At 42.7% G+C, this 27,253-nt stretch overlaps 1 protein-coding gene and 1 long non-coding RNA gene across 5 annotated transcripts in view; one reads left to right on the forward strand and one right to left on the reverse strand.

The window, feature by feature from the left end:
• The first annotated feature begins 726 nt into the window (after positions 1-726).
• On the forward strand, positions 727-5,769 carry LOC124117206. The gene is made up of 2 exons (XR_007217944.1): positions 727-766; positions 1,104-5,769. It is a non-coding gene; the product is annotated as an uncharacterized LOC124117206 (long non-coding RNA).
• Positions 5,770-7,686: 1,917 nt separating this feature from the next.
• The window catches only part of LOC124117207 (paired amphipathic helix protein Sin3a-like), a 53,369-nt gene continuing 33,802 nt past the window's right edge, over positions 7,687-27,253 (reverse strand). For all 4 annotated transcript variants that reach the window (XM_046478971.2, XM_046478970.2, XM_046478969.2 and 1 more), the window contains exons 21-27: positions 26,898-27,097; positions 25,407-25,590; positions 24,829-24,998; positions 22,732-22,914; positions 21,834-22,009; positions 13,470-13,713; positions 7,687-12,204 (exon numbers count right to left, since the gene is read on the reverse strand). In XM_046478971.2, coding sequence (XP_046334927.2) covers positions 11,959-12,204; positions 13,470-13,713; positions 21,834-22,009; positions 22,732-22,914; positions 24,829-24,998; positions 25,407-25,590; positions 26,898-27,097 — 1,403 coding nt within the window. In that variant the 3' untranslated portion in view covers positions 7,687-11,958. The remainder of the gene's footprint in view (positions 12,205-13,469; positions 13,714-21,833; positions 22,010-22,731; positions 22,915-24,828; positions 24,999-25,406; positions 25,591-26,897; positions 27,098-27,253) is intronic.

Genomic DNA, 27,253 nt, shown 5'->3' on the forward strand with positions numbered 1-27,253 from the left:
TTAGTTCCAACAAAGGAAGTATTGAAAGTATTGGCCACATGTTTTAAATATATTTAAAGCAACATTATAGCCGTCATGAATGTAGACAACATGGTGGTCACATGGTCAAGGAAAGATAACTCTACCTGAAGACTAAAATCTAAAAAGTTAAAAATTAGGAATGGATGAATTCGGAACCAGGAAAAAAAAGGTACACACCCACTAGATTTAGAGTGTCCTGCACAGCGATGAGAGTCCTTTTATATGTTTGTTTTGCCTAATGAAACCAATTTGAGTAAATCAGTCTGTGTGGTTAGGTGTAGTTATGTGTGGCCGACTTACTTCACTGTTTGTAGTACATTGTCTTGCCAAGCTTGGTCATACGAACGACTGGTTGTGTTTGCAGCAAGTGAATTTTGTGCAAAGGAGGGGTTAGGTTTGGAAGGGGAAGTCTGTGGTCTCTGTTACTGAAATGTCATAATTTACTTTGTCCTAAAGCCAGAGCACTTTACTTTCTTGGTTTATAGATCCGGGAACACGCACACACCCTCTAGGTTGTGTGTATATTCCTCCACACACACAAAACACACACACACACCCTCTAGGTTGTGTGTATATTCCTCCACACACACAAAACACACACACACACCCTCTAGGTTGTGTGTATATTCCTCCACACACACAAAACACACACACCCTCTAGGTTGTGTGTATACCCCCTCAACACACACACACACACACCCTCTAGGTTGTGTGTATACCCCCTCAACACACACACACACACTAGGTTGTGTGTATACCCCCTCAACACACACACACACACACACACACACTAGGTTGTGTGTATACCCCCTCAACACACACACACACACACCCCCTCTAGGTTGTGTGTATACCCCCTCCACACACACAAAACACACACACACACACTAGGTTGTGTGTATACCCCCTCAACACACACACACACACACCCTCTAGGTTGTGTGTATACCCCCTCAACACACACACACACACACACACACTAGGTTGTGTGTATACCCCCTCAACACACACACACACACACACCCTCTAGGTTGTGTGTATACCCCCTCCACACACACAAAACACACACACACACACACTAGGTTGTGTGTATACCCCCTCAACACACACACACACACCCTCTAGGTTGTGTGTATACCCCTTCCACACACACAAAACACACACACACACACTCTAGGTTGTGTGTATACCCCTTCCACACACACAAAACACACACACACACACTCTAGGTTGTGTGTATACCCCCTCAACACACACACACACACACACACACACTCTAGGTTGTGTGTATACCCCTTTCCACACACACAAAACACACACACACACACTCTAGGTTGTGTGTATACCCCCTCAACACACACACACACACACCCTCTAGATTGTGTGCGTATTATACACACAAAAATATGTTAATAGACGAAATACGTCATTTACTTTTTCTTTCCTTTAAAAGTGTTGTTTTTGGGGGGTTTTTCTACCCGAAATTCATTTGGACTAAAATCTGAAACATGAAATTAAAGTGGTCTGGCCTGTTTAGAAAATGCTACGATGGTTCTGAGACTATTTACCTCACATGACTTCCATCATCATGTATTTAAAGTTTGAATATGCATTATTTCACAGCTGTTGAGTTGGTATATCGAGGCAATATGTTGTGTGTTCCACATTTGGGGTTGATAATTTTGATACTAAGATCTTTATTTGCATCACCCAATCTTGTTCAAGATAAGTTTAAACTTTGAGATACACAGGATGGTAAGACATATGTCAATTGCTCAGAAACTAAAATTGGAAGCGAAAGTTTCTAGATTTACAAATTCCAAGTTAGTTAGAATTAGAACATGTGTTGGAAATGTCCTTTTCTGAGCATAGCTCTAGGCACAGTTGATATTCAAGATGGAACTTGTTTGTAAATTAATCTTGGACGCAACGTTAAACCCCATTTCACCTCACCTTGTTTGTAAATTCCACGGAAATACTTGGAATTCCGCGGAAATCCTCGGAACTGCAGATGTGTATAACTGATTGAGGAAAGGAGCATTGCAGAAATTATGACATGAAGACAAAGTCTGCAGAAATCAATAGAATGGCATGAAATTCTTATTTCTAAATAATAATTATTTTTGTGTGAATAAAATAATATGGTCATGACAAATGGAAAAATGATATTTAACGTGCATGCTTGGTATGAATTAAAACTTTTGTAAAGATGAGTAACATGTATCTGTAATATGGTTCTTCTAACTGAAGGTTGATTGAACCAAATTAAGTCCCTTGAAAATTGTCCTTGAATCAAAACAAGACAAGACATGGTGTTCTGTGTGTGTATATTGATAATATGTGAGTATATTGCTATAAAATGTGTACCAACTGCTAGGGCTGGGACGAGTCCACATTCACTATACGGGTACCTGACCCCCAGTTACCCGTTCCTACCCGCTGTAGGTGTCAGGAGTAGAGTACAGAATGTCCAATTGGGATTTGTTTTATTGACTCCTGGCAAAAATGATTAAGATACATGTTTAAAACGATCTACGTTGATGCCTAGGTCGATGCTCATGATGTCAATCACTGGATTGTCTGGTCCAGATTCGATTTTTTACAGACAGCGTCCTATATCTGGAATACTGCTGAGTGTGGCGTTAAACCACAAAGAAAGAAACAAACAACACTGACGTTGACGCTTTATATATTTCCGTTGAAGTATAAAAGTCAACATGCATAGTCAAAACAATATCGATTTCTTGTATGACTATGGAACTTTATTGTTATTGTCATTAAACAATGTGTCACGTGACTAGCCACGGATTCGGGTTGTCCTGTGGGTACCCGTGTCTACTCAGGACCCACCCGATCCGAGTACTCGAGCTACCCGTCCCAGCCCTACCAACTACGGACGATAAGTTGAATTTTTGAATGTTTATTCATCGAGTGCTGCCAACAGTTACCATGGTTACTGTATGGAACGAATGTCGTCTCTGTTTTAATGTGCCATATGAATGTTCTCTTGGACTTGTTGATTGGTTTAGCTGATACAGATAGGACATTTTTAAATACATGTAGAACTATCTTAGGGAGATGATATTTTGCAATCAAGTTTTTATCAACGAATCTCAGTGACGTGTTATATGTTTGTGTTACTAAGGGGTTAAAATTGTGGTGTCAAAACGATTGGTCGATATTCATCTTTCACGATTTCTCACATCCTCTATGTCCATCTCGCATTTCGGTGAACCTACGCTAACCCAAGGATCCATTCCCTTGGTTCTTGCGATCTTAAATGACCCGCCCTTGATTTTCATTACATTTTACCGATCAATCAAAAGTTGAGACAAGGAAAAAGAAAATGGGTAAGGGAGGTAACTCATATTGCCTAGAAACCAAATCCGCTGACAGTTTTACTGGACATGAAGACATCCTTTCCTTCAAAAGGATTTTTTGTAGGTCTTTTATTTTTTGCGCGTGTTGGTCAGTTTTTCAATGTTAAATTTCTCGCCATCTCGATCGTAACCAATGGTACTTGCACCATGTTATTGATATCACCAACCCAACATTGAGACTGGTTTGCAACTTACATTCTGATTGGTCTGATAGACTGGGTAGCTTAGCCAATCAAACCGGCAAATGAAAATCAAGGGCAGATAATTTGAGATCGCATGAACCACAGGATTTAAGGGTTTCGTGCAGTTTTACCGAAATGCGAGCCTTTGGAGATATGGAGGATGGATGTTTTCCTTGGTGAGAGGAATGGATGGAATGACATGATTCTACGTGGATGCCGAGTGCCTCACCTCGGGCGACTGGTGTTTGATTGTCAGTTTACAGGTTCCAAATCCAAAGCAACAATCACAAATATTTCATATTTTTTTTAAATTCCCCTGAATGCCCATATCTTCATAGGAAAAGATTTAATGAAAAAGTAACTTATCTTTTTAAATATTAATTGATCAGATGCATTGTATACTACTCGGAAGCCATCTTCCTGAGGCAAGGGAGTTAACTGACTATAAAGTCCAGTTTCCACCCTTGCCAAACTAGGCTGGTAATATGGAGTTATATTTTGGCTGGCGTAACGAGTCTGTGCATGGTCCAATCAAAATCGTGCAATGAAATGAAAATCCGGTACGTAAACTTCATGCAAATTTCGGTCAATTGCAGGATTTGCAAAGCATGTGCACTTGCCATCTCGTTGTCAACAGATATTTTCCAAATCTTTTCAGGTTTTTAATCAAGGTGCAAATGTAATTGATGCACTTATCGATGTAAGACCCGTTTTATCACGATATAGATCTTGATTATGGACCAGATCTTCTTGACTGGTTGCTGCCATTTTGTTTGAAGCAAATGCAAGTTATACGAGAGGTGGAATCTGATTGGTCAATAGGAGAGGCATAGAAGGGACATAACTCGTAATAACCACTGGTGGCAATACAATTGAGCCCAGGAATTCCAGCCTAGTTCTGCAAGAGTGGAAACTGGACTTTTAAAGTCAGTTAACTCCCTTGCCTCAGGAAGATGCTCAGAAGCATGGACACTTAATACTCTATATTAAACCCAACTCACTCACTCACTCACTCACTCACTATGTTTAGGGTCCCTGTTGGAAGTTTAAGAACACCTGATTCTGTCCTATCACTTTAGTTCGTCAGCTGTCCTTAACTTCTTCTTTTGAGTAGAATATGGGTTGACCATTCAAAAGTACCAAAGGTTTATATTAAATATTTGTTTTACCTTGCCTTATGTATCTATCAAACCCTGTAATTTCTTTGGGGACTGGTCAGGGGGAAACATTTTTTAAGGAATAGGGATTTATGAATAAATGTTACATAAAATTGGGGTGGGGTGTGGGTCGGCAAAGTAGGATAGCTCTAAGAGCAATCCCCACCCCTACCCCATAATGGACCAGTCCCTCAACTGCCATTAAGCATAATAGGTATTAGGAAAATAATGTCATGACCAGAAAATAAACAAAAATAATTTTTTAAATGATTGTACAGAAAAATACTGTATATTTTTGTCGTCTAACCATAATTGTATTCGATAACTTCTCCTGTTTACTATATCTAAATCTGGAGCCAATAAGGCACAGCAATTCCCTGTTCAGAGTTGTGTCCCTTGGGCACACGAGAACCTGAGGTTCGCCCCAATTCGTCAGCTCCTCTCACTTTCCCCCCACATTAACCTGACACACCATGATATAACTGATATATTGTTCTAAGCGGCATTGAATCTTTTGTAACACCTTGTGTTGTTTCTAGGGGGAGTCCACGTTAAAAAGGTTAACAGGACTCTGTGCTTGGTCGTACGAGGCAACTTATGGATCTGGTGGTCAGGCTTTGTGAGTTGGTTGATTGAATTCAAATTCGAACGAAGCGTGTTTTATTTAACCTTGAAGCAGACGCCCAATTTTTAACCCCCGAATCATACTGTTTATCACCATGAGGATCAGAAGAGCTACCAGTATTTGTCAAACTGCATGCCTTGAGATTAACGTAGTTCAATCTTTGATCTTTTGCTCAAACTTCCAAGGGTTTGAGAATGTTTTGTATAATTCACAAATGATCAAAATGGACAATTTTGTCATTTGTTTCTATGGTTACTTGAGTGACAATGGTGATTCATCTCAATGGAGCTTGTTACTGATGAATAAAGGAAAGGGAAAGCTTGTGACCCATTTCTTTTTTCGGCATGTGTGCTTTACTTGTCTTAGCCTGTGCTTCAAATGTGAAATAAACAAATTTACCAATATTTCTTTATTACTTGTTATATTTTGAGACCGCCTCCGGGGTCTAGCCATGGAGCGCCGCCCGGGGAGCCCGGAGAGCACCGAGAGCAGAAGGTTTGCGGTTCAATCCCAGGCCGCGTCATAACAAGATGTTATTTGTTGTTATCAGTCAGGGGGGCACGGGGCCCGGGTGGCCCAGTCCTCTATGGCACCTCAATTGCAGAGTTGCGTCCCTTGGGCATGCCAGAAACCTTTGATTGTGGGTTCAAATCCCAGTTCGCCCCGATTATCTTTCTAGGTTTGTCAGCACCTGCATCAATTTGGGCTTTCCTCCCACATTAAGCTGACACGCCATGATATAACTGGAATACTGTTAAAAGCAGCGTTAAACACAACTCACTCACTGTTATCCATTAACTTTGGCATGGCTAGCACTATAAAATCAGCATAAGTCTGGGCACGCACGCACGCACGCACATTGCTATATAAGTGGACGCAACGCGATATATACTTGTGGACGTGATGTTAAACCCCATTTTGCCTCACTGGTTAACTCTGTTGTTTAATACTGCAGTCTGCAGTGGTCAAATACAGTGCCCAGAAGCAAACAGACAGTTTTCAGCACCATCTAAAATTGGTATCAAGGAATATCTGTGAATAAAATGACACTAAGTCTTCCCAGAGTTACATCTGCCACAGGATAACTTGCCATACATTTCATCTACCAGTATTTAATATTTGGCCTTGCTTGGTTTGATTGTTGTTTTACGCCGCACTCGGCAATATTCCAGCTTTATGACGGCGGTCTGTAAATAATAAGAGTCTGGACCAGACAATCCAGTGATCGATATCATGAGCATTGAGCCACGCAATCTGGATCGATGACATGCATCAACCAAGTCAGCGAGCCTGACCACCTGATCCAGTTAGTCGCCTCTTATGGCAAGCAGTCACCTTTTAGGGTGATTTAATTTTTGAAAAGTCTACACATTCACAAGATTCTAAATGAAAATACCCTAATACGTGAAAAGATAATTTTCATTTGTGTTTTTATCCTTTGTTCACATTGGTTGAAAGACTCCACGCGCTGTCGTCAAAATAAAGAAATATTGTCCTGTTTCCTCGCTTGTCAAACCGAAGACCCGGGCTTGATTCCCCACATGGGTACAATGTGTGAAACCCATCTCTGGTGTCCCCTGCCGTGATATTGCGGGAATATTGTGGTGAGGTGAGGTGAGGTGAAATGGGGTTTAACGTCGCGTCCAAGATTATTGCACTTATATAGCGACGTGCATGCACATGTATGTGTGTGTGTGTGGCTGCTTGTACTAGTCCGGACTGATGCCGATTTATAGTGCTAGCACACTGAGATACCATGCTGCAGTTTAACATGAATACCCCACTCAGACACTCAGACACAGTATACTGACTCCGAGCCGACCAGTCCTTGTTTAAGCCCCTTAATGCCGAGCGCCAGACAGGGTAACAACAAGTACCATCTTTTAACGTCTTTTGGTATGACGCGGCTGAGGATCAAACCCCGGACCTTCCGCTCTCTGGGCGGACGCTCTACCACTAGACCACGGAGACGGTCTGGAATATTGTGGAAACCATACTCACTAACATATACTGCTGACAAGAAATAAGGGAACTAATGATTTGAATGTAGCTGTGTTACATTGCATCTGGATGTGACGTGCAAACTGCAGTCAAAGGGGAACAACTCACAATCACTTTGTTAAACGCCACACACAGCAATATTCCAGCTATATGACGGCGGTCCGTAAGTCTGGATCAGACAATCCAGTGATATATATCATGAGCATTGATCCACGAAATTGGGATACGATGACATGCATCAACCAAGTCAGCGAGTCAGACCACCCGATCCCGTTAGTCGCCAGCTCAAATCAATCACTAAATGAACAACAAATTCAAAATGTTTTCAAAATAAGTTTAATCATTTTCCTTCTTACATAATAATATAGTATTAATGATTGTAATAGTGATAAGATGACACTGCAATGTCCACTGTATGTAGAGACGCCCCCGCGCCGCCCCCGCGCCGCCCCCGCCCCGACTATCGCTACAGGATGAAACGTGACGTATGTACAGCACACATGGAAGGTGGCTACAATGTAGTATTGATAATGTACACATTATACAATATAAACATGCTTCGACCGCTGACCAACACGACAACTTCATGAATCAATCATTATTTTCAAACAAAAATGTCCCAGTCTTACCTCGAAGCATCGGACACCAGAACAGAATTATAAACCATACAAAAACACTTAATTGACTTTATATTTCAAAATTGAGTGCCAAACGCACCCCAAATCCGTTCACTATCTCCATACGGCTTTACCTACAAAACTACACAATCTATACAGCTTAGAACCACCCAACTCACATACTGTAGTTAATCTGTCACGGCATAACATATTAACTATAGTAATATGTATGAATTGGGTGGTCCTTAACTTTTTTTGAGTAGTATACTTCAGAGATGTCTTAGCGCTGAATCAACATCTTAGTACCGCTACAGGATGTGTCTTCTTCCTCTGTTAAATTAGGGACAGACCTGTAGACATGGGTGCAGAAATTAAGACTTTGCTACAAAATCTTCAGTATGTTATATTCAGCTATGCTAAGGTATAGGGCTGTAATGGACACAGGCCCCGAGATACCAGTGAACACTTCTCAAATTGGTCGCAAATTAAGTCACGGAACATTATGTTTCTAAAACATAACCCTAACAAATATTTGCCATCAGGATTCTCCACAGAACGCACAGTCGCTAAACGCTAACAGTATTTGTTGTAGTACAGATAGCAAATATGAAAAATGTAAATTTACAAATAAAATTCTTCATGTTTAATCGGTTGGGATAAGTGAGTGAGTGAGTATGGTTTTACGCCGCTTTTAGCAATATTCCACCAATATCACGGCGGGGGACACCAGAAATGGGCTTCACACATTGTACCCATGTCGGGAATCGAACCCGGGTCTTCGGCGTGACAAGCGAACGCTTTAACCACTAGGCTACCCGACCGACCCTGTTGGGATAAGTGAAATTAGTCAGCAACTTCAACAAACATTACTGTATGTATTTTGAGTCAGTTTTATTATTGTTATATTGTATTTTAAAAAGAAATAATTTTCTAACCACATTAACTGCAAATCGAATTTCGATTTGAGTATTGTTGACATTGCCTGGTTGTCAGTTTGTGTGTTTTTTAAGCATGTGTCTGATTGGTTTATGTCAGGATGCGGACCAATGACGTGGAAGAAGAAAATTGTTTGTTTGTTTGTTATCTACTCTAGGGTGTATTTACAAATGTGGACCCGTTTGTCACTTTCCAGATGTTAAGTTCATGAGTCACCGACCAGTCTGGTTTGTTGGGAGTTTCACAATTTCACACTGACCTCACATTATTTTATTTTTGTACCTATGGACAAAGAATGAGCGAGTAAGTGAGTGATTGAGTGAGTTGGGTTTAACGCCGCTTTTAACAGTATTCCAGTTATATCGCGGCGTGTCAGCTTAATGTGGGAGGAAAGCCCGAAGTGATGCATGTCTCAGACGTTTACCATTTCGGTGAAACCCACGAGCACGGGTATGGTGCTGACAAACCAGGATTCGAATCCACAATCATAGGTTTCTGGCATACCCAAGGGACGCAACTCTGCACATCGAATCACGGCGCCTTCGACGACTGGGACACCCGTGCACCCTAAGCGAGTAAGTATAGTTGAACACCGCTTTGAGCAATATTCCAGCAATATCACGGCAGGGGACACCAGAAATGGTCTTCACAGTGCACCCATGTTGGGAATCAAACCCGGATCTTCAGCGTGACAAGCAAACGCTTTAACCACTAGCCTACCACAGACAAAGAAAATCACTGTTGCTGTCTTTAACTTGTACATTGTCTGACCTGCTACATGTGAATCCGTCAACAGTTATGTACACAGATACATTGAATAGCTTGTTTACAGAGAGATCTTACAAAAAATAAACCCTTCACTTTTTTTTAGATTTGAATAAACGTTGATTGAATTATTTATAGTGGACTAATGAAAATCAACCCTGTACATTAATATAAAAAGGGAAGTAAATTGACAGTAACAGTTAAAAGATGAAATAAAAAGATTTAAGGTAAATAGTTTAATTTACAATAAAAATAGACTAATTCTAAACACAAACATCCTCTTGGTAGAAAATCAGCCTTTTTATCACCAAACGACAGACACCATGACAACACATCACTGCCATACTTGAAACTGAGACATGGTTATCAAAGTCCGCTATCATGATATACATTAGGGCTGGCATAAAAGAACGATAACTGGAAATATTGTTAATGTGAAGGACTATTATCGATTTTAGATATGAAAATTGTTATCGATAATATGTAATTTACAAAAACTAGTGTGATGAAATACAGTTATAATTTACCAAAACAGACTTTTTATTCATAATCATGCAACTGTCGAGGATGGAAAGCATCTGATTTTGGTACACCTTAAATATCCACAAAGTAATCTATGCATAAATGTGTCACCACTCACAAGTGATGTCAAATATGTTGATTTTATTTGGGCATATTTGTAATTCGGTCAAAATGACTTCTCCGATATTTATCAATAATTGATCGATATGTAGTTAACAATTACCGATCTCTATGATCTATATCGATAGCCAGCCCTAATATACATCACAACCAATGTTACTAGACAGTGGTACTGACTGTCCCGAACACAACTGGCTCCCACTGACAATTCCCCGAAACCAAATCCAGACCAGGGCATCACTGTGGAAAATCCTGACGATAAGTTGGAACATGATGTTTGTATTGTATATCAGGTGATATACAAGAACAGTCAACAGGCCAGATTACAAGACTGTAGCTGCGGAAACAGAGCTATGGGCTGGTCCACTTGACAAACCGACGTCCATTGGTCACTAACAGAGCTAAGAAGCCCTTCACTAACATTCATGAGATGGATTCTGATTTTTCAGCACACTTCACAAGCTCTATCGGAGTGGACTTTTAAGAATAACATTTCTTACCTGTTAGTTCCTGAACCATTCGCCAAATTAAATTCAGAGTAATATTTCAATTAAAACATATTTTGTCCAAGCTTATGTTTACCCTTTTGCTGAATTTAGCAGCAATAATTCTGTAGCAGCAATAATTCCAGTTTCCCAGGTCATAACTTTCGACAAACTGCACTTGCATATGACACATTTAGTGTATTTTGTAAATGGTTTTGGAACTAGGCATAAAAATATCCAGAGCTTGTAATAGTGGTTCAAGATCAGTGTAAGAATTATAAGAAAGTTGCCATAGGGGGATTTGTAGTTATGTGACCAGTACATCGGAAAGTGAAACGGACAGTACACAGCTAACGAGAATGCTGCCTTGGGTCACGTAACACGTACGCTACGAGGTAAAGGAATACCCTCATAACACAACATGGCGGACTCGTGGAATATCCGCTAATCGGCTTCAGCGACGACAGACTCCTCCTTCCTCCTATTACACCTGGAATATCCCCGGACACCATCGGCACCCACCACAACGATCATGATACACAATACGTCGGACAGCGCAACGTCACACACCGAACATCCTTCAACTCGACGACACCACATCCGCCAGAGTTGAAAAGGGTGTTGAATATCCATTCCTTAATGTGAATGAACCAGACACCATCATTAACCGTAATCCATCTTGGATTACATCATCAAACCGCTCGAGACAGAGTTTTAGTATTAAGAGGCTTTGTCGATTGCCTTCAGCACTCATCAACTTGAAATACAGGCAGTTTTGGTTGCCTACAGCACACGGTGACTTACAATGCAGGCAGTCTTGGTTGCCTACAGCACACGGTGACTTGACATGCAGGCAGTCTTGGTTGCCTAGAGCACATGGCGACTTGCAATGCAGGCAGTCTTGGTTGCCTACCATAGACGGTGACTTGACATGCAGGCAATCTTGGTTGCCTACAGCATACAGTGTCTTGAAATGCAGGCAACCTTGGTTGCCTACCGCACTTGATGACTTGATTGTTTCCGCCAAAGCACCAAGATACCTCATTATATCTCTCACAATATTGGTTCACGATAAACTTCTACTCATGACAACAGATCGTCAGTGTTTCTGCTGACAGGGCAGAGCTATCATCAACCTGGGGATGGGTTACTCAGGCGGGGCTTTGACCTGGGGGTAGTAGTCGACGGAGTAGCGGTGATACTGGTAGTAGGGGGCCCGGTCGGGGTAGTAAGTCTTTGCACACGTGGTTTTGCAAGGTTGCATGTCCTCTCCTTTGCCCATCATCCACTGCGACGACAGTGTTTCCAGTTCGGACGAGACGTTTTCCTTCCTCCATTTGTTCACCCAGATCATGAACTTTTCGTGTAGTTTTAGCGACACCCGTTTGTGAGACTGGAACAAAAGAAGCAGCAGTTAGAATTTGTTTTTTTATTTATTGTTTAATGCCGCACTCAGCAATATTCCAGCTATATGACGGCGGTCTGTAAATAATCAAGTCGGGACTACACAATCCAGTGATTGACATCATGAGCATTGATCCATGCAAATGGGATACGATGACATGCATCAACCAAGTCAGGGAGCCTGACCACCCGATCTCGTTAGTCACCTCTTACGGTAAGCATTGTCGCCTTTTACAGCAAGCATGGGTTGCTGAAGACCTATTCTACCCCGGATCTTCACAGGTTGGTTGCAGGACTGTAACAACAGTTAGAAGAAACACCAAGTTGCGATGTGAAGGTTTCGTGTTATTGCCATAGGATGAGCATTGGATAGTTAGGTGAAAACAGTGATTGACTCACATGACATGCTTAACGCCGCACTCAGCTATAAGAAGGTTTGTAAATTATCAAGTTTGGACCAGACAATCCTATAAGCAATGATCCATATCATCAGATACCATATCACTCAACCAAGTGACTGAGTGAGTTTGGTTTTACACTGCTTTTAGCAATATTCCAGCAATATCACAGTGGGGGGCTTCACACATTGTACCCATGTGGGGAATCAAACCCAGGTCTTCGGCGTGATGAGCGAACGTTTTAACCACTAGGCTACCCCACAAAGTCACCAAGCTGAACACCCCAATGCATTAAGTCGGCATAAGCTGATGGGGAAACTAGCCTAACTGGGAATCTGTACATATCACAGAGATTTATTCAAACCTAGTAGGAGAACAAGAAGTGAGTATGGTTTTACACCGCTTTTAGCAAAATTCCACCAATATCACGGTGGGGGACACCACAAATGGGCTTCACACATTGTACCCATCTGGGGAATCGAACCCAGGTCTTCGGCGTGATGAGCGAACGTTTTAACCACTAGGCTTCCCCACCACCCCACAAAGTCACCAAGCTGAACACCCCAATGCATTATGTCGGCATAAGCTGATGGGGAAACTAGCCTAACTGGGAATCTGTACATATCACAGAGATTCATTCAAATCTAGTAGGGGAACAATGAGTGAGTATGGTTTTACGCCGCTTTAAGGAAAATTCCACCACTATCACGGCCTGGGACACCAGAAATGAGCTTCACACGTTGTACCCGTGTCGGGAATTGAACCCGGGTTTTCGGTGTGACGAGCAAACACTTTAACCACTAGGCTACCCGACCCCCACTGGAGAACAAGGAGGTCGACTAAATCCCCATCTCACCTCTCTTGCCCTCTGCAGCGCCATCCTCTTGTACAAGTAGCTCTCGCTGTTGACGACGTAGACCATCTTGAAGGAGTTGACGTTGAACTTGCAGCCAGTGCTGTCCAAGATGTCCATGTCTTCAGACGCTTGCGCCTCCGTCCGTACCGACTCGTCCTTCTCGCGCTCCTTTTCTTTCTCTTCTTGTTCTTTTTCGCCTTTGTGTTTCTGGTTTTTGTTGTGTTGGCGGGTGTGACGCACATTTCTGAGGATGTGATGGGTTGAAAATGAGATAAAGCATTGGTGTCCTTTCAAACCCAGAATCCACACAGGGTGACAAGCATGAGGTATGGGGCCTATTCTGCCCAGGAATACACACAGGGTGACAAGCATGAGGTGTGGGGCCTATTCTGGCCTTGAATCCACACAGGGAGACAAGCATGGGGTACTGGGGACCTATTCTGGCCTTGAATCCACACACAGAGACAAGCATAGGGTACTGGGGACCTACAGTGATCGCTCGCTATTGCGCTACCAATGGGGTCCAAATAATTGGTGGGCGTTATAGACGATGAGCCGTTTAACCGAGGCCGAGGCGGGGGAGCGCGCTCGGCAAATCTCAAATCATCAATAGGCCTATGTGTTTATCTCACGTCACGTCAAAATAGTATATATTTTTATGGACCTAGATCTACCTGTAATATCATTCATTTATTAAATCTGTCATATTTCACAATGTCTGAAATACGTATTCCATTCTAATTTATCATTTTTTATCAATAAATTAAAAAATTATTCACTATTTCCCGCGATGTTATTGAAAATAAAATTCTCGGACACACATTTCGACAACGGGTCCGCATCGAACATGTCAAAGAGCAAAATAAAGACTATTTTAAGCAAATCTTTAAATATATTATACAAAGTGATAAATAAAATCAACAAAAATATATCTAAAAGTAATCAAACTTACATCTTAGTAAAATCTAAATATTTTTTACATTTGTATACTTATCCTGCATTACTCCTTAATGCATTCACTGCTTACTTACGACAACTAGAAGGACAGCGCTGCGAAGGTCCTGGGTGAAGAAATAAAGTTGTTGTTCTCAAGTCCCAATCAGTGGCCTTCCGTCGCTGTCCTGTGACCTTGATGACACCTAAGGTCATCTTCACATCACTGCCTGTCGCCCAAGCTCTTAGAAAAACATACTTTTGAGGTTTCTGAAGCCAAAGTGGGGAGGCAAGTCTAACGACGGGTGGGCCTTAAGCGTAGTAATGCAGGATAAGTATACAAATGTAAAAAATATTTAGATTTTACTAAATTTTTTACTTATCCTGCATTACTCCTTAATGCATCTGTATCGGACGGTTTGGAGGTGGGTCAACCTTCAGAATACAGAAACCTCAATAATTCACACCCTGCAATACGACCCCATTTGGTCGATAAACCGTGAAGCGGAAAAGTTCAGACAAAAACGCCATTACGGTAGGGTTGTTCAAAAATCAAAAACATTGAACATAGGAATTAAAGAGAAATTCCCTATACACGCTTAGTAATAAAGAAAATAATAGCTATTCAGCTAATTCTTTACTTACTGCGTCATAGAGCCGTCGCTGACAAACAAGATTGTCTAATATTCTTCCACTTGTGGCGACTGAGTGACTGCACATGGAAGTTGACTGGCTCTGTATAGGGCGAGTTCATTATTTGCGTCAGTGGTTGGCAATCTGCAGGATAACAACCAGAGGGCCAAACTTCGAACGTCTTTGACATCCTCGAGAGTCACAACGCGAAGGTTATGACTAACGAAAATATGTGTCGAATCTCCAGAAATATCCTTCCGTGATTGTTCCAAAACCACAATTGCCGTGTTGAGCCCTGGTAAGGCTGACACCTTGAGATCTTGAGGGTAATTCGCTCTCGGCGAGTTCCGTTTGATGATCTCGTAGGCCTGAAGGATTACTGCGCGTAACCATATAGATATGGTGTTTGCGATTATGCGACTAACTTCTGTCGTGGACGAACCACGCCTTGTCTTGGAGCGTCGAATGAAAACTCGAACTGCTCGCACCGAGCCCAGGAGAACTTCACCATGTACGATTCCCACAATAGTCGATATCGGTGGGATGGTGAAGAACGGTCGGGTTGGCCTGGTAGTAGATTTTAGCAATAAAATCCCAGCATAACCCTAGATGTCCTGTTCCGTGCGTCCCATGCTCAAAACGGATCCGGGTTGAGTCGACCACATGTAGTTCGCTCACCCGTACCGCCATTGCTAATGCCAAGAGAAAACCATTGTTTCCTTGGTGAGGTCCAAGCTCCTCACAGCGATAGCCCGTTCGCGGAGCTCTCTATACTATACCGAGAGTGTAACGAAGGTGTCACGCGCTGGGAAGGAGCTTGAAAATGAGGATGCAATGAGGGGCTCGAAGGGGGCCCTCGCAAACCTCGAAGTACCACGTTCAAGTCCCAATCAGGTGGCTGGAACTTGGCCTTCTGATCCTCAAACCTGAATGAGCATAATATGGCCTGTAGTTCCGTGACCTTAATCACACTGTGATTTTCCGGAAACGGCCAACACTAAGATAATTGCAGCCAATTACGTAGTAATGGTGCTACCTTCCAAGTGTTTTTGGGGACGCAATGTAGGAGGTATTCCTCTAGGAATTGTGACGCAATCGTAGGGTCTTGATTCTTTTCTTCCCTGTAAAAAGTCTCAAGTGATCCCCACTTGTCATCGTCGTCTCTGGGAGAGTAACGATGAACTAAAGCTATAGCTTTGCTGCCCGTGTCGAAATAACCCTTCGCACTTAAACGCCTTTTAAAGACGAACCATGCGTGCAGACGTTGGGTGAGGCAATTTTCTGTTGAGGGTGGATGAGTAGGTTGGACCACTGTGAGAGGGGAAGTGAATCGTTTTAGATTTTTCCGAGCTTGACGAACTACCCTCTCGCCGGTTACCATGGTGCGACCAAAGGAGAGATCGAGATACCTTGTCTCCTTGATCCCCTGTAGCACCTTGGAAGTAAAAGTGGTGGCAGAAGAGTTTTAGTTCTTTGCCCTTCCCAAGTGATACTGAACTCGTCCACCGCCCAAGTCTGCGGATCCGGCAACGGGGAGATATACGTCATGAGTTGGTGGCCTAGGCAAGTAATAAACAAGTCAATGTTTGGTTGCCTGAATTCCTGAAGCAGTAACTGGAATGCTTCTGTGAGAAATTTCCACTCAGTGGGAGCCACCCTGTCTGGACGTGATAAAGTATCGGCCAGTATGTTTCTACATCCGGGGATGTGCTGAACTATGAACCTTAGTCACAGCCGATCCACTAGATGGAAGAAATCTGAATGTCCTTAGAAGTGGAGAGTGGGAGTGTGTTGTTCCCCGATTGCACAGGCACCACACCGCAGTGCTGTTGTCTGTGGATATAGCGAGTCGGGCTAACTGTAGTTGATTCTGCCAATGTGATATAGCCAGAATTAAAGCTTCCAACTCCAAGTTGTTTATGTGCCACTTCCATTGTGCGCCGGGCCATAGCCCTGAGCTTATCTGGTCTTGTAAGTGAAGACTCCACCCCTGAAAAGGGACGTCCACAAACAGGTGTGTATTCGGGGAAAATCCGAATAAACAGACTCCGCAGACATTCAGCGCCACAAATTGAGGCTCTAGCTTAGTTGGTAGAGTGATGGCCTTGAGTGGATCCTGACTCCTGATGTAAGGGTTCAGGAAAAAAATTGAATTGGTTGCTGTTGTAAGCGGCCCATGCTAGTTAACTCCTGTGCCGAGGTGATTAACCCTAGCAACACTTGCCACTGGCGAAGTGTGTGTGGTTGGTGTAGAGTAGATGACAAAAGAAGTAGAAACTTGTGCCATCTGTCCCTCGGTACAGATAGGATATCCTGGTCTGTCTTAAACAGGTCTCCTATGAACTGAAGTCAAAAGGAAGGAGAATACTCCCGACTTCGCCTCGTTGATTGTCTATCCCAGTTATTGACATGTGTTGATGATACAGTAGATCGCCCTCCATCTACGACTCGAACCAAGTGTTCGTCACGTGTAGATAGTTATTGGCTTCATTACTCCTGTAAATAGCCATAAGTGTCACTGACATGTCAAATGGGAAATACTACCATTGGTAGTGAACCCCAATGAACTGGACCTGAAAAGTCTACGGTTGGGATGGATAGTCGAGACTGATGAAGAATCAAACGTTCGTTGAACACAGAGATTGTGGATCATTCTCATCTTGTCTGGGTCCTTCATGAGTACCAGGTAGGTGTGAGGATAAAACCCCGGAGTAAAGACTGGGTTGTGAACCCACTCTACAGCTCTTCTTACCAACAGTATGTCTATGTTGGATTTTCCCAATCAAACTGTGGTCAACGGTGGGGTTAACTCTACCCTTATACGGACACCATGATATAGTGCGATAAGTACGAAATCGTCCTTGAGACTTGTCTCTGCCACTCCCTTTCTCAGTAAGGGAATGCTGGTCTTCCCTGAGAAACGCGCGTCTAGGCTTATAATTCCCTGACTTGGACTTTCCAAGCTTTTTGGGAACTTGACGTGCGTGTCTGCGATCTGTTCGTTGAACAGGGGAGTAGATGATCAAGGTTGACGTAATAGACTGCCCTTGAAACCAGCATCTCAGTTGGAAACGCTATAAAGTCTTGGGTGTAACGGTAATCACCGTCAGAACGGTCTCAAGATGAATTTTCCTGTGGTCAAACTGACGCTGTAGGAAAAACACCATAGTTTGGAAGTGATCTAATCAGATAGGGTTATCCTCTAATAGATTCTGATCCACTGCAAACATTGACGATATTGGTCGCTTAAATCACGGAGCAAATGTGAGTTTTGGAGAAGGCTTCCTCCAATGACCTCGTGGTGTCCCTCTTATTTACCCTGTTATCAGGGGAAGGCGTTACTGACACGAGATGGTCTGCTTCCCAATCGGGTACATGTGCTAAGCTGATCATGTGCCGGTTACGTAACCGGTACACTGTAAGCCTTGGGCTAACGTCATTGTAGAGACCTTGATTGATACGCAGACGCTGCGCTCAGCGCAGGTCTGGAATGTTGGAACAGCGCTAAGCTGATCGTGCGTCACTGGCGTGATAGGAGCGCTTGGGTATCAGTCAGACGCTGCGCTCGGCGCAGGTCTATGCTGGATATGTTGGAACAGCGCTAAGCTGATCGTGCGTCACTGGCGTGATAGGAGCGCTTGGGTATCAGTCAGACGCTGCGCTCGGCGCAGGTCTATGCTGGATATGTTGGAACAGCGCTAAGCTGATCGTGCGCCGATTGCGTAATAGAAGTGCTTTGGTTGTAGTCAAGTGCTGCGCTCGGCGCAGATAAATCAGACACAAAGCTCAAAAGTATTGACTGGATCAAGGCTTGTGTCTAATCTACCCCCATCATAGCATCTCGATACGCTGGTGCTGTCGCCGACGTCACAGATTATCATACATGTATCTGGAAGTGTCCGGCGGCTGAAAAAATAGGAGCAGTTACGATACTCACAAAATCCTCCGGTATTGTTGATTTCGGTGGATGGTGTACTTCTGCAATCACAGTCGTCATAATACCTGCCGATAATAACGGTTGGGTGGTAATGACAGAACCATATGTCATTCGCTATTCTGCGATAGTGACATTCCTCTCGTCTCACGACGGAATAACTGCAAAATATGATTGTGAGTAATCTGCTTTTATATAGTAAACTCGTTGGATTAGAGATTTACATAAAAATTACATTTTGAATTTTGGCGAGCACATCTACGTGCATGCCTATGACCGTGGATAAAGAGCTTTGGGCGATTATTCCACGACAATATGTACACCGAGCAAACATAATTATGTTACGCAATTAAACCATTGAAGAAATGGTACTGGAAGAATGCCGTAGAATTGAACAGTAATCTATCGGCAAAAATACGAATTGCAAGGGTATACAATATTTTTATATACGCAATTCAATGTAAACCAAGGCTATTTACATTTAGAGATTGGAGAGCACATCCGCGCGCAAACCAACCAATCGTGGATGATAATCTTGTAAGGTTTTTTCCACGACAATTAGTAAAATGCTCAAAGGTATGTTACGCAATGAAACCCTTGTTGATGAGATAATACTGGAAGAGTGCCGAAGAATTTGAACACTAATCTATCGGCAAATTTATGAGTTGCAAGGATATACAATATTTTTGTATGCGCAACCCAATGTAAACCAAGGGTATTTATATTTTCATTTAGGGTTTGGAGAGCACATCTGCGCGCAAACCAAACAACGTGGATGATAATCTTTGTAAGATTTTTCCCACGACAATTAATACCACGCTCAATCATAAGTTACACAATTACATATATATATGTATATTCAATGTCTGTACATATAGAGTAGGGAAAGGGCCACCTAAGTTGGATAACTTTTGCCCAATCCCGTTGACCATATATGTCAATAAAATATGTTTAAATTAAACACAATTACGCCATTGTTGATGAGGCGGTACTGGAAGAATGCCATAGAATTGAACAATAATCTATCGGCAAAAACTACGAGTTGCAAGAGTATACAATAGTTCATATACGCAACTCAATGTAAAACCAAAAATACCAACAAAAAACTATTTAATCGCATAAACATAGGTACGCAATAAAAGAATTGTTGATGAAGCGGGACTGGAAGAAAGCCGTAGATTTGATATTAATCTATCGGCAACCATATTTTTAACGAGTTGAAAAAGTATACAATAATTTTAGTATACGCAACTCACTGTTACGCCAAAGCTAGTAATATTTAAGAACATAAGAATATGTTATACATACGTAGCTGAGAATTGTAAACAATATGACTACCTTGGCAGGCAAACGATTGTAACACAATTCAAAATGGCGGCGAACAACAATATTTTGGCGGGAAAAAAGACAAGCGTCTTTTCACGCCTAATTAATTCATATAAAACTACACAACATGGTGAAAGTAATATGAAAAGAATACATCACCCATCGCAGATCAATTTTTAAGATTGTAGACAAACTGAAGGTCTAAAATTAATCCAAAAGGAGAGCTCCGCTTGGACACGTCCTAGCTGTGCTGCGACAAGCAGTGATGTGAAGATGACCTTAGGTGTCATCAAGGTCACAGGACAGCGACGGAAGGCCACTGATTGGGACTTGAGAACAACAACTTTATTTCTTCACCCAGGACCTTCGCAGCGCTGTCCTTCTAGTTGTCGTAAGTAAGCAGTGAATGCATTAAGGAGTAATGCAGGATAAGTAAAAAATTAAGTTATTATTTCCATCGTTTCGTGCGATCGCGTGTAATGTAAGTCAAATGACATCTCGGCTTTCGTCGCCTTGAATTCTCTGCTAGGACACAACGTTTAATGCAAAAATATATGCATGAAAAATCTTTGTCACAGCTCGTAACCTAGCATGATACATTCGCGAAGTTCCATATTTTTAATATATATCGTGATTTCCTGCTTAAAACGTTCAGAATAACACGATTTAACAAAAAATCTACGCTAACTTCTGAAATTTATCAAACACGAGCTTTGTATCAAAGCTTGATTGGCTGCCTGAGGTCACGTGCTCAAAATTGACCAATCACGAAACTTGTAGCAGATTTCGGCAAGAAAGCGTCATTAGAAACAAATTTTAATCCAATGAAATCGCTTGTTATAACTACGGGGAAAAAACAGGCGATGTTACGAAAGCGCGATTACGAAATGAATGACCGCCGTGTTGTGACAGCAACTACATGTGTGTGACAGTTTAGCCTTAAATTGGATTGCCCACTAATTAAGAATATAAACTTCACTTGTGGTTCTCTTTTATTGCATGCATGCGCTTCTAAGATCAAAGGATGTATAGTGTGAAAAGTTAACTAGTTGAACAATCGTATTTCCGGGACTTGCCGCGGATATTTTCAAACAGATTATTATAACTCCATTCAGCGATAAACCGTTGATTATGCAATGAGAAGCGTTATGTGCAAATAAACAACGAACAACAATACAATCATGTCTGTGTAAAACTCTCAGTATTAAAAGTGTACATAAATTTTGGGAGCCATGCGTTACCGCGCGTAATAACCGAAGTAGCGCTTTATCGAAGAGCGCAATAGCGAGCGATCACTGTATTCTGCCCTTGAATCCACACAGAGACACACATGAGATATGGGGCCTATTCTGGCCTTGAATCCACACAGGGTGACAAACAAGAGATATGGAGCCTAGTCTGCCCTTGAATCCACACAGGAGGACAAGCATGGGGGTACTGGGGACCTATCTGCACTAGAATCCACATCGGGAGACAAGCATTGGGTACTGGGGACCTATTCTGACTCCAACTGCCCTATTCTCCACAACATAGCCTACCTTGGCAGGAATACTGGTTTCTTGGTAAGTTGCTCCTTGAGTTCGTCGGAGATGGTCTCGTCTTGAGCCACGTACTTCTCAACGTACTCCGACCACCGCTCCACCTCCACCGGCTCATCCGACTGATCATGTTCTGTGTCCATCAGCTCCAGGGTCAGGCGACAGTCCTTCTTGTACTGAACAGACACAACCCAAGGTTAGACATAGGGCTCCACTAGCTACATAAAACATGCACCAGCACCTATTACTGTTTGTTTGTTGTTTATCGCCGCACTAAGTAATTTTCCAGCTATATGACGTGGTCTGTAAATAATCGAGTCTGGACCAGACAATCCAGTGATTGACATCATGAGCATCTATCTACACAATTAGGATACGATGACATGCATCAAGCAAGTCAGCAAGCCTGACCACCCGATCCCGTTAGTCGCATTTTACGACAAGCATAGTCGCCATGGGTTGCTGAAGACTTATTCTACCCTGGATCTTCACAGGTCGCATCCCGATGAGTGAGTGAGTGAGTTGGGTTTAACGCCGCTTTTAACAGTATTCCAGTTATATCACGGCGTGTCAGCTTAATGTAGGAGGAAAGCCCGAGGTGATGCAGGTCTCAGAAGTTTACCACTTCGGTGAAACCCACGAGCACGGGTATGGTGCTGACAAACCTAGAAACATAATCAGGGCAAACCGGGATTCGAACCCACAATCATAGGTTTCTGGCGTGCCCAAGGGACGCAACTCTGCACAGCGAATCGCGGCGCCTTAGACGACTGGGCCACACGTGCCCCCCGCATCCCGAGGCGACACAAGTGGTACAAATAGGTCGTAATTCACAACATGACTATTTTGTTGCCAATCTAGTTTGAACCTGAAGTATTGATAATGATTTGAAACTTACAATGACAATTTTAAAACAGTTTTCTTCAGACAGAAACATCTCGGCTTTACGCTGATAATTGGATTCCGCCATTACTCGCTGGTGCTGTGTTGCTAGGCGACCACCAACAGCGTTGTTCCGCTTCTCCTCCAAGTAATGTTCTGTCACCTTCTGGATGGAATCGTCTGTCACGATGTGCTGTAGCTGGAAACAAAACACATGGTGTACAGAACACGGCTAGCGCTTTAAACGTGAGTTAGAGAGAGGTGAGGTGAGGTGAGGTGAAATTGGGTTTAACGTCGCGTCCAAGATTATTGCACTTATATAGCGACGTGCATGCACGTGTATGTGTGTGTGTGGCTGCTTGTACTAGTCCGGACTGATGCCGATTTATAGTGCTAGCTCACTGAGATACCATGCCGCAGTTTAACATGAATACCCCACTCAGACACAGTATACTGACTCCGAGCCGACCAGTCCTTGTTTTAGCCCCTTAATGCCGAGCGCCAGACAGGGTAACAACAAGTACAATCTTTTAACGTCTTTTTGTATGACGCGGCCCGGGATTGAACCCTGGACCTTCTGCTCTCCGGGCGGACGCTCTACCACAAGACCACGGAGGCGGTCGAGTTAGAGAGAGAGACGGACTGTTGTCTAATGTCTCAGTCAGCCTTTTCCAGACATAGCTGTCTGTAAAACATTGGCTGGGCACTTCAGAAATTTTGCCAGAAGACAAAAACGAGAGGGAAACCCCCCTTTCAGTTCAAGAAAGGGGGGAATTTCCATTCAACCAGTAGGGGAGTGTATGAAAGTCATAGGTAAGATCATGGATGTGCTTCTAACATACGGTTTGTCTAAATGAAATCTGATAGACAGATAGATTCATTCCGCTCATGCACAGATCACCATTTCTCAATATCTGGCCGGGATTTCCTGGAATTCATCAGCATTTGTTTTCATAGTAAACATGACAGTTGTGAGTATGACAGACTTTGTTTACATCAAGCTAGACTTTGCGATTTCATTACTAATGACAGACTACTTTAGGATATATTTCAAATAATTATAGTTCCAATAAATGAAATATTGCACATGGTGAAATTCCAAATGCAGCTTCGATTATTTTTCTGATCAATATTTCATGCACAACTTGTTTAAAAAGCTATGATCCTGTTCATGAGCCGTGATCAAGTTCAAGCAAGAATAATGACAATTTCAGATTAGAGTTACCTCCCTTTGGTCTGAGTAGCAACAGAAAACTTTGAGTAGTCAGCAATATTTTATTCTTTTCTATTTCATTATCAAGCCTTAAAGTTGGTTTAATACTATTGCAATAGTGATAATAGCCCAAATAGTATCCCCTAGTACTAATTCAAATACTTCAAACTTTACCTATCTGCCCGCCACTGATATATATCCCCCCAAAAAAATAACTGGTTTAAACATATGATTTTTCCATGGCTTTCCAATTTTCTATTTCCAAAACTACTCCAGGCCTGGGAAACTCAAACCAAAATTCTAAGACTTCAAGGATTCTATGACCTGACAATGGTCTGTGCAAGGGAGACAACTGACAGGACAAAGTTCAAGCTCCTCACAGCGATAGTCCGTTCGCGGAGCTCTCTATATACTATCGCTGCCACCAGTGAAAACTCCCCACTGTGATAAGTGGCCCCAAACCATGCTTGGAGTTGAACTCGTAACCGAAGGACCAATATGTCACAAACAAGTGACGACTGTCGTGATGCCGAATACACTTACCGCTGATAAACTACTTTCTTCGTTTGTCAATTTGAATTTCTGTTTCATTAAAACTATCGTGTTATTGATATAGTAAGAATGTAAGGGAGAAGTTGGTTGATTTTCCGTTAGTCTGCAATCTCGAAACAATCTGATTATAAAAACAACAAAGTAAATTCATCTGGAAAACATGGTCAGGCATAAACCTTTTCAAAATGAAATATCTTGGCATTCCCAAAGACATAAACATAAGTATCAACGTTACTACATTTGGGGTAAGAGGGCAAATTTGAAGATTCTTGTAATGGCCGCGCCCACTCTGGTGGCAGCAAATGGGAAGGAGAATGGACAAAGTTCTATGCAAGGGAGACAACTGACCTGTCTGACAATGTTCTGTACAAGCTTGTCCATGGTAAATGCGACGTAGGCGTGGATGCCGTACATCTCCCGAAGCTGGTCCTCGTACTGCCCCGCCTCCATATTGCCGTCCAACAAGTTCTTGACCATCTCCAGGAAGTACTGGTAGTAATATTCCGGCTCCACCTCAACTGAAAACACAACACTGGGAGTTAAACACAGCAGGACACACAACACTGTGAGTTAAACACAGCAGGACACACAACACTGGGAGTTTAACACCACGAAACACAAACCAGGGAATTAACCACAGCATGAAACACAATACTGGCTTGGAACTTTGTTTTGTTTGCTGCTTAAAGCTGCACTCAGAAATATTCCTGATATATGACGGCAGTCTGTAAATAATCAAGTCTGGACCAGACAATCCAGTGATTGACATCATAAGCATCGATCTACCAAGTCAGCAAGCCTGACCATCCGATCCCGTAAGTCATCTCATATGACAAGCATAGTTGCCTTTTACAGCAAGCATGGGTTGCTGAAGACCTATTCTACCCCGGATCTGCAACAGGTGAGTAGCTGGGGTGTGTACATACATGGTGTCTTGAGGCGGAGCGCCGTGGAGGTAGAGTCCTTCCTCTCCTGCTGACAGTGCTTCGACTCGTCGATGATGCGCTGCGTGTTGGTGTAGATCCACGACAGACGCTCACACAGGATCTGATGCAGCCTCAGGAACAGGTACCAGTTGTTGTTGACGAAGAACAGCGAATACATGTCGTCCTGAAAACGTCAACTCACATACAGTTCCAACATTTTGACATTTTGTTAACGTAAACTGTTAAGGTAAATAGTCTAGACCCAAAGAAATGTTCCCGGACTCAGTGAACACTACACAGGACTAAACACTGCTTGAATAGAAGTCTGATTTTGACAGCTAAAAATTGCGGCACTCAGCAATAACACAGTTAACGGTATATGTTGGCAACCTGTAGTTAAACAAGTCTAGGCCAGACAATCCAGTCATTGATATCGTAACCAACGTTCCACACCATCGGGGTACAATGACAGGTTATCAACCTGCTGGAGTACCAACAGGATACATTCAGGTAAGGTGAAATGGGGTTTAATGTCGCGTTCAAGATTATTGCACTAAGTTATATAGCGACGTGCATGTACGTGTGTGTTTGAGTGGCTGCTTGTACTAGTCCGGACTGATGCCGATTTATAGTGCTAGCACACTGAGATACCATGCCGCAGTTGAACATGAATACCCCACTCAGACACAGTATACTGACTCCGAGCCGACCAGTCCTCGTTTTAGCCCCTTAATGCCAAGCGCCAGACAGGGTAACAACAAGTACCATCTTTTAACATCTTTTGGTATGACGCAGTCGGGGATCGAACCCCAGACCTTCCGCTCTCCATGCGGACACTCTACCACTAGACCACGGAGGCGGTCTGGATAGATTCAGTTGTTTTAGACAGAGATCTTCATTAGCAAAGTCATAGCAGAAGATAGAGAGAGGAGGTTGAAGGAAATATTATTTATCGTTAATTCAGGACCATAAATACTGTCCAGTATTGACAGAAATCTGGATCAGTCAGATTCTAATGCAGTAGTTTAACTTGCAGATTGATAGTGTGAGTGAGTGAGTTGGGTTTAAGGCCGCTTTTAACAGTATTCAAGTTATATCACGGCGTGTCAGCTTAATGTGGGAGGAGAGTCTGAAGTGATGCAGGTCTCAGACATTTACCACCTTGGTGAAACCCACGAGCACGGGTATGGTGTTGACCTAGAAACTTAGAAACATAATCGGTGCAAACCAGTGCACATTTATAGGATCTTTTCCGAAGGAAAGAGTGAGTGAGTGAGTGAGTGAGTGAGTGAGTGAGTTTTTATGCCACTTTTAGCAATATTCCAGCAATATCACGGTAGGGGACACCAGAAATTCGCTTCACACATTGTACCCATGTTGGGAATCGAACCCGGGTCTTCGGCTTGACGAGCAAACGCTTTAAAAGACGACCGCCCCTTGCAAATCCGGTACAGAAGTTGGCTCTATTGACTGCAGGTTTGAAATACTCACATCTAATCCATCAGCCTCGTCATACGCCAGTGTTCCGTTCACTACGGGTTTCTTGGGTTGGTTGACAACATTATTCTCCATCATCGTCACTGGATCTTCCTTCCTGTCAGGGATGGTGCGCTCTTTATCACTGCTGGAGATGAAGTTCATGTCGAACCTGTGGACCTGGTCGTTCCTGTCCCCTTCGTCCGTCTCCATGTCTGTAGTCCAATACATTCGTTTTATTCACACAACATGATGGTAATTATCAAATCTTGCAATTTTTGTTTTGTTGATAGAATGAGCCTTTCCCCATTTTTAACTCAAAAACACCAGATTTTTGTATGAGTGAGTTAAACGCCGCTTGGAACAGCATT

This window comes from Haliotis rufescens, unplaced genomic scaffold, assembly GCF_023055435.1.
Source record: "Haliotis rufescens isolate VD_foot unplaced genomic scaffold, xgHalRufe1.0.p SCAF_33, whole genome shotgun sequence".
NCBI classification, from domain to species: Eukaryota; Metazoa; Mollusca; class Gastropoda; order Lepetellida; family Haliotidae; genus Haliotis; species Haliotis rufescens.